This window comes from Zootoca vivipara, chromosome Z2, assembly GCF_965207765.1.
Source record: "Zootoca vivipara chromosome Z2, rZooViv2.hap1.1, whole genome shotgun sequence".
NCBI lineage: Eukaryota > Metazoa > Chordata > Lepidosauria > Squamata > Lacertidae > Zootoca > Zootoca vivipara.
Window position 1 is genome coordinate 7290286 of NC_142585.1, and position 12991 is coordinate 7303276.

Sequence of the window (12991 nt, forward strand, 5' to 3'; positions counted from 1 at the left end):
TTTGCAAAGAGGAAAAGCCCCATTTTTAAAGGATAAGCTCAAAGTTGTTGAGTTTACTTTGCAAAGGGAAAAAATCCTGTTCAACTCACAGTTCTACAGCTTCTGATAATCTAATTAGCCAGATAATCCAATCAGCCAGTCACATGTTGCTGGGGAAACAAACAGCCTCCCTCTGCAGAACATTCAACAATGGAGGCCTGGGCAAGGGGCCGGGGCTGGAAGGGAGCTAGCGTCCCTTATCTCCCTCCCCATCTCTTGCAATCAGCTGCTGAGCAGCTTCCTCTTTCTCTCTTGTTAGCCTTTAGCTCTTTCTTTCTCTTTCTTTCTTTAAAAAAACATGATCTGCTTTTTGCCCCTGGGTAATTCGGCTCCAGAGACCACACATTTGCTCCATAAGATGCACAGACAGTTCCCCTTACTTTTTAGGAGTAAAAAAAAGTGTGTCTTATGGAGCGAAAAATATGGTAGTCCCCACAAACAGCTGATGGAGTTTTAATGCTTTGTCTGAAGGGTAACCACTTGCTTGATGGGATGCTCCCTCACATACACTTTTAAAATCAAAATCACTGCATATAGGTGATGAGATGCCAGGAGAAAAGGATCTAGCAAAGCCTTCATGCTGGAATTTTAAAGCTCTGTCTTTGTGGGCTGCCACCTGCATTTTGAAGGTGTATAGACCAGTCACAGGTTTATTGTCATTCCATCTACTGTTGATGACACTAATCAACGAGCCACCTGCTCAAACCTTTTCTCCAAAGATAGGACCTTCCTTGCATCAACATGCATCCTTCTAACCTGCACTCTCCACACCATTACATGACACCAGAAGAAATTCAAGAGATGCTTTAAAAAGATGGCATGTGCTACAATGCAAGACAGTCTCTTTTCTGTAGACACACCAACACCTGTTTTCTGGCTATCAAAAACGTATTTAACATTTCTACAGCTCTTTGCCCAGTCTGTTATGCTAATACAAATTAAGGACAGAGGAAAAATCAACAGAAAATTTGCATTATCTCTTCTGTCCCATCCATCCAAAATATGATTCAAATTTGACTACTTCAACTAGGCCTGAGACATCACAGGGACTGAAAGCAGGTTCAGGAATAGATTGAGCTGAAACATATATGACCAAAAGTGTGACACCACTTTAAACTTGTAGACTGTGGAGTTCAACTGTACACTGGTTGCACATTTCATTCCTGCTATGTGGCTTTAGCCATAGAATTAAAATGTCATTCATTCTTAAGGAACACACCATGAGAAGCCTACTAAGGAACCTGAGTGAAGCTGACCAACTACATTTGGTTGCTCAATGCAAAAGCCCAGATAGCAACCCACTCCACATACAGAAGCTGAGCAGATGAGCAGTTAAATCAGGCTTCCTCAACCTCAGCCTTCTAGATGTTTTGAGACTACAATTCCCATCATCCCAGACTACTGGTCCTATATGTCACATGTATTTGTGAGAATGGGCTCCGCAGCCACTCATCCCCAGTATCTGCTGCTGGATGTGTCTGCCTCTCTGCTTAATGGTGGAATAGGCCATGTGTGTTACAAAATTATTATTAAAACCCACTGCATATCACCAACTCTGCTAAGATAATGATATCCCAAAACTCAGCCTGCACAAATGGTGACCCACCAAGTGGAATGTGACCCACATGGGATACACGGAAAACTGCATATTCTCCAACAATTCCAAGGAGAAAAGATCAGTACCCAAGAACTGCCCCACACAAACACAAAAACTGCACATTGGTGAAAGCTTGAGCAAATTGTGTCTCAAAGGAATTCATCTCCCATCAGCTCCAGGCAGCATGATCAATTCTCAAAGGTGGTAGGATTGGTAGTCCAGCAACATCTGGGGGATAACCATTTCCCAGTCCTTCATCTAACCCAACTTTCTTTTTCATTTTGTAAACAGTGGCTAGCTAAATAATGGGCTCAGTGCGTCTCAGCAATCCTCCCAGACCATAGGTAGCCAGCATAGTGGTGCCTTTGGGATGTTATTGGACAACAGCATGGCCAATGGCTAGAGATGATGGGAGCTAGAGACCAACAACATTGCATGGCCACAGTTGCTCCATCCCATCTCTGTCTGCTTATGCCACACTGATTTGAAAGCCAATTGTCCCTTGCATTAAGTGCATGGTAAAAGGCAGTCCTAAACTGGGTTATCAAGAGTTCAAAACATACCTTGGTACCCTGTTTCTCTGAAAATAAGACGTAGCCATAAAATAAGCCATAGCAGGATTTTTAAGCTTTCAAGGAATATAAGCCATACCCTGAAAATAAGACATAGAATCATAGAATCATAGAATTGGAAGAGACCACGAGGGCCATCCAGTCCAACCCCCTGCCAAGCAGGAAACGCCATCAAAGCATTCCTGACATATGGCTGTCAAGCCTCTGCTTAAAGACCTCCAAAGAAGGAGACTCCACCACAGTCCTTGGCAGCAAATTCCACTGTCTTACTGTCAGGACATAGTGATAGGCGCAGCAACAATGCCGGCTGCAGCAGGAGGAGGAGGAAAAAATAAGACATCCCCTGAAAATAAGCCATAGTGTGTGTTTTTTTCAGGAAAAAATAATATAATACAGTGTATTATTTTCGGAGAAACACGGTAGCTGCATTGTGCAGTGGTTGATGATGCACACACACACATACATGAATGTGTGTTAGAGGCAAAAAGTATCCCCCTTCCACTTAAAGAACTTTACTTTTTAGAGACCAGGATAGATTGCAGAACCCTGAACATACCTAGCAACTGACACTAACTAAAGGTTTAAAAAACACCACCAAACGACATAAAAATAGGAACACAGACATGCCAAGTGATTCACGGGAACTGGAAAACAGAGTAGCACTGTCCCTGCGAAATGGCTGTGCACACCGACCATACATTTAAAGCACACCCACACCCACCCAAGATTCTTGGGGACTGTAGTTTACCCCTTACAGAGCCCAGCACCGTGAAAAACTACAGTTCATAGGATTATTTGACCTATGTGCACACGATTTAAGTGTATAGTTGTGTGCAAGCCTCCGAGTAGAGTCTTAGAAAACCTCCTGTTGTTGGTTCCAGCCTTAAACTGGGGGAAAAACAACCAATGATGGTTTACAAACAGCTGACAAACTACAATCACAATTGCACACTTTACAATAGGGATTGGGAAGTCATGGCCCTCCTTACTTTGTTTGATTCCAGTTTTCATCACCCCTGTCAGTTTGGTAAATAGTTAGGGAGGATGAAAGTAAGTCCAGCAACATCTGGAGGGCTACAACTTCCCCATCTGCCTGCAAATCTCCATGTTGTATACATGGTCAATGGCCAGGGATGTTGGGAGTCATAGTTCAGCAACACCTGCAGGGCTAAAGTTCCCCAACACCCAATTTGAGTAGACTTAAGAACAAAATGAAAACCTAATGGAGTCCGGGTGTTTCAAAACCACTAGCGGCAACCAGAAGCACATGATATATCAAAAGGTTTAGAGCAAATCTACCTAACTCTGGACAATTCTCTTGGAACAAACCTTAAGTAAGATCACCTGCTAATTTCACAAGCGTAGTACAGAACATAATTTTATTATCATTATTATTATTATTCGTCTTAGACCTGATCACATTGACTTTCAAATAAATCTATACATTTCATCAACAGTTTCTGTTTGGTATATTGTTCTTTTTTTAAATTATACTGAATGATTAATGCACCTTTGTGACCAGGAAAACAAATCAGGCATATTTAAATACATATTGAGGAGTACATAATTTTTTTCCCTATTTAGTATACAAAGTATTTCATAAATATGAATTATATTACAAAAATAATTTCTGAAACGCTCACACAGCAAGCAATCTTTTTGAAAATTTTGGATAACCTCTAGGGGTTTGAAAGGAGTTTCACATCACTGAGAATGGGTTAACAGGGGTTGAGAAGCCACAGAGTAGTCCCACATCAAGTATTTCTTCCAATTGTGTACACCACCATTTTTGTTTTGTTCATCAGCTTGGGTTGAGTTGGTTCCATCTTATGCCCATTTGTGGTATGCATCAGATGGTCAAATTGATTTGTAGGGATGCAATGCATGGTATATTTTAAACAAAGATCTCTGCACAATTTAACATTATAAATCCAGCGGTTTCAAGATGCAGGCCATAAAGGTAACCAATTTTACACATACTATCGACTGTTCTTTCTTTTGCATGCTTTTTAAAAGTTTTTTGTTTTGTAAAAACTTTTTTTCAGGTATTCTCTAAAACAGTGCTGCTTACAACATCACACACCATAGGGAATGGTTATTTCCAGTTCCTCCACCAACTTTTTAATCCATGTGCAGATTGATGACTCAGCTGAGGTACACTAACAGCGGTACCAGTTTCGTTCCTGTTCACTTTTATATTTGCTTTAACAAATCACAAAGTGATGAAGAGTTTTGCAACTAGGGTACAAAACATATATGCCTCTTGAGGTTAAATTCAGTGTAATACGTGTATAAAGCAACACTTTGGCAATAGTTTTGCAGTAAACCCCTACAGGATTCCACAGCGCAAGAGTTTCATGAAATAATATCTGTTTGGAGCAAGTTTTATCACACACCCATAAGATCACCTGCCTCTATGCCTACTGGTTGAATATCTATATGGAAATTAAAAGTCAACAAAAGGCACTTGCATCATTAAATACAGGTCCTCTGCAGGATATAAGATTGCATGACCTACATTTTATTCAGTGCTGTTTGTTCTTCAAGGACTTGCAAGTAGTCTGGTGAGCTCTGAAGTTTCGCTTTCAGCTCAAAATATTCACTCTTTCTTTGCTCAACTACTATTTTGCTGTGATTACCCCCTATTAAAGATTTCTTGTTTTTTCTGTCTTGCTGTTTCTCTGGATACCGTATTTCAAAGCCACTGACCCCTATACTGTTGTATTCCTTTTTACTTTCAAGAAAATTCTGAATAAATACATTGGAATCCCGTCCTGGGAATAACTCATCGAGTTCGTCAATTGTGCTAAGTCTTTTCCTGCTATCCATGTGCAATAAATCTTTATCCTTCTCGCTGTTGTTTCGCAGGATGACCTTCTGCCCCGATGGCTCGGAAAACATGAAGCCTGTTTCTGTTTCCGTTAAGCCACAGGCATGGCTTTTGCTCATCTGCTCGATGGTTTGGGGGATGAAGGCCTCTGCCCCCAGACTGTCCTTCTTGTTTGACATGTGGTCATGCTTCCGAAGCTGAAGTTGCATGGAGCTGCATTCTGGATTCCCCAGACCTTCGTGCTTCACTGACGGTTTCTTGTTGCGACGGAGGACAAAGACGAGAAGACAGAAAGCTACAAAGACAGTTAAAATGAGCACTACCAATATGCTTAAGATGAGGATAGACAATGGAACAGGACCACCCGGAGGACTACGAATGGGGCCCAATGGTGTTGTAAATGTGACAGGGGGTGCAGGACTAGTGAAAACAGCAGACTTCAGAAGTTTGGGGCACAGGATCTCATTTTTTAGTGTCTTCAGCTCTATGTTAGCAAACTGCACGGGTGTCTCGCATCTCAGTTCCTTCACCACGATGCCGTCATTGAGCTTCTCCAGCCACAGCTTCAAAGCAACCAAATCACAAGTGCAGTCCCACGGATTCCCTTCCAGATCAATCTGTGTCAGGGATTTCAGATGATCGAGCACACCACTTACAGGCAGGTACATGAAATGGTTGTTTCTCAAGTTCAACCGAGCAAGGGGAGCCCCAGAAAAAATGTACGCTGGCAGACTCCGTAGCAGGTTGTTGTTCAGGTAGAGAAGCTGCAGGTTTGGCATGAGGTCAAAAGTGCCTGCTAAAATTTCCTTGATGACATTGTATTCCAAATACAGGTACTGGAGATTGTGGAGGCCAGCAAACATTTCGGGACTCAGCCTCTCAATCTGATTGCCATTTAGATACAATCTCCGTAAGTTTGTAAGGTTGCGGAAAACCTCCCCTTTAATGGTCATGATCCTATTGCTGCCCAGGTGGAGTAAATCCAGCCCTTCAAACTCTGCAAAATCAGAAGTATCCACATCCTTAATATAATTGCCATTGACGTGGAGTTTCTTAGCATTCAGCGGCTTGGGGATCAGCTCAGCCAGTGACTGAATATTTCTTTCTTGACAGTTGACACTTAATCCCAAATCTGAAGGATGTGTTTTGCAAGTGCAGGGGTGTGGGCAAGGTGTGAGAGGTGGCACTCTGGTCTGAAAATTTACTATTTGACTGAGATTGCGGTTGGAGAGGGATTTCCCAGCGACTATCCCTGAGATCTTGGAAGGATTTGTCGTCTTGGGAGGCTTGGTTACCAATCTGTGCATGGATGTTTGTGTTGCATGGCCATTAGGTGTGCTGTAACCAGGTTCTAGCTGTGACGGAGGCAGGATGCGCACGTCAAAATCACTCCCTGTTCCCATGGAGCACAGCTCCTGCTTGTTGGTTTCTTTCAAAAGCCTCCCATACAAATCGCTGGGAGTCTCGCAGATGGCTTCCCCGATGTAGATGTTATAGGGCATGTTCTCCAGCCATGCCTTCAAAGGCAACAGATCACAAGTACAATTCCATGGGTTGTCCTCCAGCTGCAGCTCGACGATGCGGCCAATGTGCTCCAGAACTCCAATGTACGGCAGCTTCTGTATTCTATTCCCACGTATATCTAGGTGGGTTAGAGAAGCAAAACGGAAAATATTATCAGGAAGGAAGGCAATCAGATTGTCATTAAGGATGAGGACTTTCAGCTTGTGAAGCTTATTGAAGGCTCCTCTTTCAATATATTTGATTAAATTGTAGTCAGCTTGGAGATACTCCAAGTTCTCGATGCCAAGGAAGGTGTCAGCTCGGAGGATCTTTAATTCGTTGTTGTTCAAGTGCAACTGCTTTAACGCACTGAGACCTAAGAAAGCTCCTCCCTCAATGTTCTGTAATTTATTGTTACCCAGCTGCAGGGACACAGCATGAGTAAAGTTAAGAAATGTATTTGGATACAGGAGGAGGAGGAGGTTGTTCTGAAAATTGAGGTGATAGAAATTAGACCAAGGTGGTTTCAGCTGGTTTGGTCTGTAGACTGCAACCTTTTCGCAGTTGACATAAAGTACATTCTCCACCGACACACAGGAGCAAACATTGCAAATTTCCACAGATGAGTCAGTCTCTGGATCCGTAGAAGAAGCTGGGCTGGACAACACCAGAAAGAACCACAGAAGCATCTTTTTTGTTTTGTTTTAGGATCAGCAATCAAGCCTACTGCTCCTGAACAAAGACAGATAATCTACAAAAGAAGGAGGACAAAGATAGAATACGTTTCAGTAGTAATAATCCCAGGAATAAAAAATAAAAATAGTACTAATAGTAAATAGGTGAACAGCACACACTGAGCTACTGTTGCTGAACAAGAATAGGTACAGTACAAGGACAACATAAAATGTATTGCGGCAATTCAAAAAAGGGCACAGATGTACCTTGCATTTGAAATTATAACTCTGATCAGTGTCTATCCATCCATACTTCAGCCTCTCTTTTTCAAATACACACAATACACAAGCATTACTCTGTCTTGTGTACGGCATGAATACCAAAACAGAATGAGCCCCCGCTAAACTGCATTTCCATTGTAATGTATGCTTAGCATTCCAATGCCAGTCATTTTGCACATAGTCAGAAAGACTTGGATCATGTATTTGGAAGCAATGCATAATCCATTCCAAAGGCAGGAGAAAGAGGAGCAGTGTGGGGTGGGGGGGAGACAATCTAGCACAGAAAAGCAAAGATGCAAACAGGAGTGAGCAAGGAATGGAACTAGGGAAGAGAAGGTGGTCATCTGCTCTTACACAATGCTCATTGCAAATGCATGCTGTCCCTCTATTTATTGATTCTGAGTTCTGTGCCAGCCATTGATATGTGCCTTTTGTTCTTTTTTTAGATTTATGCTAAAAATCCAAAAGAAAAGAAAAGATGCAACCCAGGAACATTAACTATTCCCCCTCATAAGCCAGAGGCTACAGCTCTCTACATTTACAAATTAGCAGTGCTTATTATTGGTGTGTGTGTGTGTGCATCCACCATCCCAAAAGGACATATTAATCGGCAGTGCAAACCAAAGTCATAATTCACTAGGCTGAAATCCATCCAAACTGTCCAGCAACTTTTATCATGCAGAACCTTATATAATTTGCCACAAACCTCTGCATTCTCACAGGAGGTGGATTTCATGAACCTTACACATACACAAACACACACATCTATGGCCTAATCTGGCAGCAGCTGTGCATTCAAGTTTTCTTTCAACACAGAACCCTGCCTGACCTACTGGGGGAAGAAGTTGCTGAACCGCATTTGTGACATTTAAACATTTGGGTTGCCTTCTTTAGGAGGAGAGAGAGAGAAGAAGAAGAGAAGAAAAATGAGTTGCAATAAAATAAAATAATTGTGTTGCTAAGGAAGTTCAGGAGTTGTCTTGGAGAACAATGAAGATCACAGAATGGAAGGGGGGTGTTAGAAGGAGAAGAAATGGGGGAGGAAGGGAAGGCCAAGGAGAATTTGAAGGATGAAAGGGATGCAGAAATCTGTATCAGGTGGGGAAGAAAGGAAAGTATATGTATGGAGATTAGAGCAGGACAGGAATCGGGGAAAGTGTGTAAGGAAAAACTGAGCCTGGAGAGAAGGTGGAGGTCATGGGAGAGGAGACCAGAAGGAAAGAATAATGGAGAGGAGGGTGGGAATCAGGGATGAATAGGGGTAGAGTGTGGCAGAGGAAAGGGGGGGGGTAAGAGAATCAGGAAGAAGAGTCGAAAGGCAGGATGGAAGAGGGAGGAACATGCAGGCTCGGATCTTTTGGGGGCGACTGATACAGCGAGGACTGAGCAACGTGGGAGAGGTTGAGGGAACGTTGGGATTCTTTGGAAGAGAAAGTGGTGGCGTGGGAAAGATGAATGATGGACGGAGGTCTGGAAAAGCCATAGAAGGATCCTTCCCATGGCACTGGATGAGGCCTCTGGGGCAGGATCGAGGAACGGAGAAGCTGACTGCTATGAGATGGAAGAGGGAGGCTATGACATGAGGAAGAACCCACAGCTGGGCTGCCTTCCGCCTCCCCCCCCCACCAATCCGGAGCTGGCGGGCTCCCTGCCCGGTTTCTCCCTAGGGACGGCGGCAGCGGTGCGGTGCGGGGGGTGCTCCACCGCAATGGTTTGCCGCAGCCTTGCCGCTCCCGGATCGCGTGCGGGCAGCTCCCTCGGGGGCAGCTCGGAAGAGTGTCTCTCTTTTCCACCTCCTCCTCTCTTTCATACCCTCGCGGCCCGCCCAGGAGATAGATAGATAGATATATCGGAACGGAGGGCCGGCGGGGAAACGGGTGGGTGGAAGACAGTGTCAAGCGCCCCCACCCCGTCGCTCCCAAAATCAGTTCTCTCTCTTTCTCAGCAAACAAACCCCTTTCACGTGGATCTCCAGAGGAAATAGGGAGGGGGTGAGACAGAGAACTGCAAGCGAAAGATCAATTTGCAAAGGAGAAACCGTCCCTCTGCACACACTCCCCCCCCCCAATTGCTGAAATGCATGCAATCTCCATCCCCCGCGCGCTTTTCTTATCTTGGACAAAAGCCTACCCCTTTTCTCTCACCCCCGCCCCCATCCTTACCTTGCTTAGCCGGCTCAAGCTACCCAAACGAGGCTTCTGGTTCCTCTGTCTTTCTCTCCCTTCCTCTGCTATGCAGTTTCGGGGGTTGTCTCTCTACGTGATGGGGACTTGTGTGCGTGTGTGTGTGTGTGGTGTGTGTGCGGGCGCGCGCGCGTACTTGCTTGCTTGCTTTCTCTTCTCTCCCCACCCCAAAGCACACACACATACACACACACACGGAAGACCCAAGCAGGCTACGGAGCCCCGTACTCAGCGCCAGCTCTCCATGCGACACAACGCAGGGCACACAGAGAAAGAATCGCACGAGCGCGCACACGCGCACACAAACACACGGGTCAGGAAAGGAACCAGCTAAACACACACATACACCAGCAGGCAGGGAGAGCAGAAGGTGCGCAAAGGCGCGCGCACACACGCACACACACAAGCGCCCGGCGTCCAAAACCGCACTTGAGAGACACAGCCCGGAGATGCGCTTAAGATGCGCGCGTGCCACAGGATACAGCCCCAGTGCAATAGAAGATACGCGTACGCATAGGAACAGGACCGACAGCTCTCCATGCAAAACTCTCACATATGCTGGCCACATGACCTGGAAGCTGTACGCCGGCTCCCTCGGCCAATAATGCGAGATGAGCGCCGCAACCCCAGAGTCGGTCACGACTGGACCTAATGGTCAGCGGTCCCTTTACCTTTTTAATGTAGGTACACGAACCGTGGAGGGGAGGCGAGGAGACATTGGCGCGCTCACACACACACACACACACACACAACCCCAAGGTTACACCGGTAAATATATATATATATATATTCACACGTTGCATGGGAGGATCGCGCGTTCTCACGAGAGAAGGGCGTACGGCAAGCCACACGCCGCTGGAGGTCGTGCACATACACTGCTACCCTCTGCACACTCTCTCTCACACACAAATGCCGCTTATCAGCAGGTCCACCTAGACGGCAGCCCGCAGTTCTAGGTCCCTCAGTCCAACCGCAAGAGAGTTTCATGCACTCTCCCTCTGCGCTTTGAGTAATCCCCTTTCGCATAATGTCCAGAGAAACCTCAAGACCCAGAAACCTCGTCCACGCAACCTAATATACTTCTTATACTCATAATAATAATAATAATAATAATAATAATTCCACTCCCAGACACCAGACACCTCCCTCTATCCCTTAATACACGAGAAAAGACGAATATCTAGTTTGGCGGGGAGGGAGAAGCAAAAGAATCACAGGCACAGGTCCACCCCCGTCCTCCATACCAGTAAGAAATAAGCGCCTCTAAACCACCCCACCAACCGCGCTGTTCCTAGCTTGGGTGCTTTTTTGGCGGGGAAGGGAGGAAGAAGTGCCACCGTACCTTCGTCCAGTTTCCTACTCAGCCAGCTGGAGATGGTGAAAATAAAAATGAATAGAAAAAAGAAGTGGGTGCGGAAAAGCCCTTCCGGAGCCCACCGCTTGCCTCTAAACGAAGCTGCCTTTAAGCGAGGAGTTGGGATCCCTGTCGCGTCATCCCGAGATGGATCGCTCGAGGTTCTGATGGAGCTGCACCCCCCTTCCTACGCCCAGAGAGCGAGCGATGCTCAGCGTCCAGGTAATGCAGAGAAGAGTGGAAGGCAGGCGAGGCGGGGGGGGGGGCGAGGAGGAAGAGGAGGAAACGCTTCTAGCAGTCCTTCTGACCTAGGTGACGACTAGTCCGTCTTGTTCTCGGGGGGCACGTTCTTGAGCTTTAAGGCTTAGTAGCCGCACCGCATTTCACTACAGAACGAGGCAGGGTCAATAGTGAAACTGGGGGAGAGAGGAGTAAAGGAGAGCGTGAAGCCTCTGTTCCCATTCCCAATGCTCAAGAATTTAACACCCCTTCCAACAAGCCGAGAAGGGCGGAGCAATTCTGCAGACTTCGGTTCGCTGAGAATACCAGCCGCTTTGCTATTTCCCAATAATAACTTTTGAAAAATCTCTCTCTCTCCCTTTAAGAGAGATGTTATCTGTGCAAGGAAGAATACACACACACATACACAAATACAAATACATACACACACACACACACACACACACACACACACACACACACACACACACACACACATCCCACCTCTCGCTCTGCTCTTTATGCCTAGGCAACAGCTGCAATATGATGGGGGGGGGAAACCAATTATATATTATTTTTAACACACATAAACATACAGCTTCTCACTTCCCCCCCTCCTTAGTATTATTCTTCCCCTTGATGCAAAGTACAGCCAGTTCATTAAGAGACCACTGGTTTATTTTTATTTATTCTTCCCCTCCACCCCACATATTTTTGCTATGCACGCTGTAATATGATTTAAAGTGGCAATGAATATCTCCCAAAGCACCGGGACAGATTTTTCCCAAGGCAGGAGAAGAGGCAACTAGTCCAAGCAGAGAGTTTTTATTTAGAGATGTCAGATTGGAGAATGGAGGGGGGGGGGGTTCTGAAGATGCAAATGTGCACTTAAGCCAGGCAAGGGGGAAATAGAGGGTTTAAAAGGAGCAGAGCAACCTTCCTTAACTATTAAGCCTTGCAATCAGCTCCACACTCTGACAAATGGGTTCATGTAACTGATATAATTGGGGGGTGCTGGTTTGCATTAGGCAGGGTGGCCTGAGCAAACTACCACTGTTTGGCATAAATAATCTGTATATTATTGTGGATCTGCCAGTGTTTTCTTAGCATGTAAAAGCATAAGAATGCCATACCAGGCCAAACCAAAGGCCCATCCTTTTCTACGTGCTTCCAGAGTCTCTTACAAGGCAATCTGTTTACTGGGCATTCATCCTGATTTCCTAGTGCAAAAGTTTAAATGGGGTTAGGCTATTTAAATGCTTTGCTGAGCATTTGCTGGGAGGTTATAGGCTACAAATTGTTGGAAACCAGGAAGAGGGGAGTGCTCTTGTACTCAGGTTTCCCATGGACATCTGGTTGGACTCTGTAAAGAAAGGATGGTGGACTAGTAGGCCCTTTAGCCTCATCCAGTCTGATCTTCTTATGTTCGCTATGACACTGAGCATGCATATTGATTTGCTTTGTGCTGTGTCTATATTTCTCCTAGTTCATCATACTTCCATTCCATTCCACAGTTGCATTCCTAGCTACAAAAGGTACATTGCTATGGATTTGTTCTGATTGTGCAACATATCACTTCAATCCACTTTAATTGTGCAAACCTAAATTTTCAGTATGTGCTCACATCCCTTTCACAATATACTGACTTCAAGCCTCACAGTATGAAACTAACCCACCCAGGCTAGTTGTCAGTTTCCAGCATCCAGTACTCACAGATATACTGCTACTGATCATGTAT

The 12991-nt window shown here is 45.1% G+C and overlaps 1 protein-coding gene across 2 annotated transcripts; it reads right to left on the bottom strand.

Annotated features, from left to right (window-relative positions):
- Positions 1–3563: 3563 nt before the first annotated feature.
- SLITRK4 (SLIT and NTRK like family member 4) lies at positions 3564–11503 on the bottom strand. 2 transcript variants are annotated; one of them, XM_088664439.1, is made up of 2 exons: positions 11023–11503; positions 3564–7292 (listed from the first exon to the last, which is right to left on the bottom strand). In XM_088664439.1, the coding sequence occupies exon 2, from the start codon at positions 7228–7230 to the stop codon at positions 4723–4725; it is 2508 nt and encodes an 835-aa protein (XP_088520565.1). In that variant the 5' UTR covers positions 7231–7292; positions 11023–11503; the 3' UTR covers positions 3564–4722. The 2 variants fall into 2 exon arrangements, with proteins under 2 accessions (XP_088520565.1, XP_034981449.1); XM_035125558.3 differs by lacking the exon at positions 11023–11503 and adding an exon at positions 9660–9973.
- Positions 11504–12991: the final 1488 nt, after the last annotated feature.

Bases quoted from the DNA above. Each gene is read 5' to 3' on its own strand.
- SLITRK4 (XM_088664439.1), bottom strand. From the start codon at position 7,230: ATGCTTCTGTGGTTCTTTCTGGTGTTGTCCAGCCCAGCTTCTTCTACG.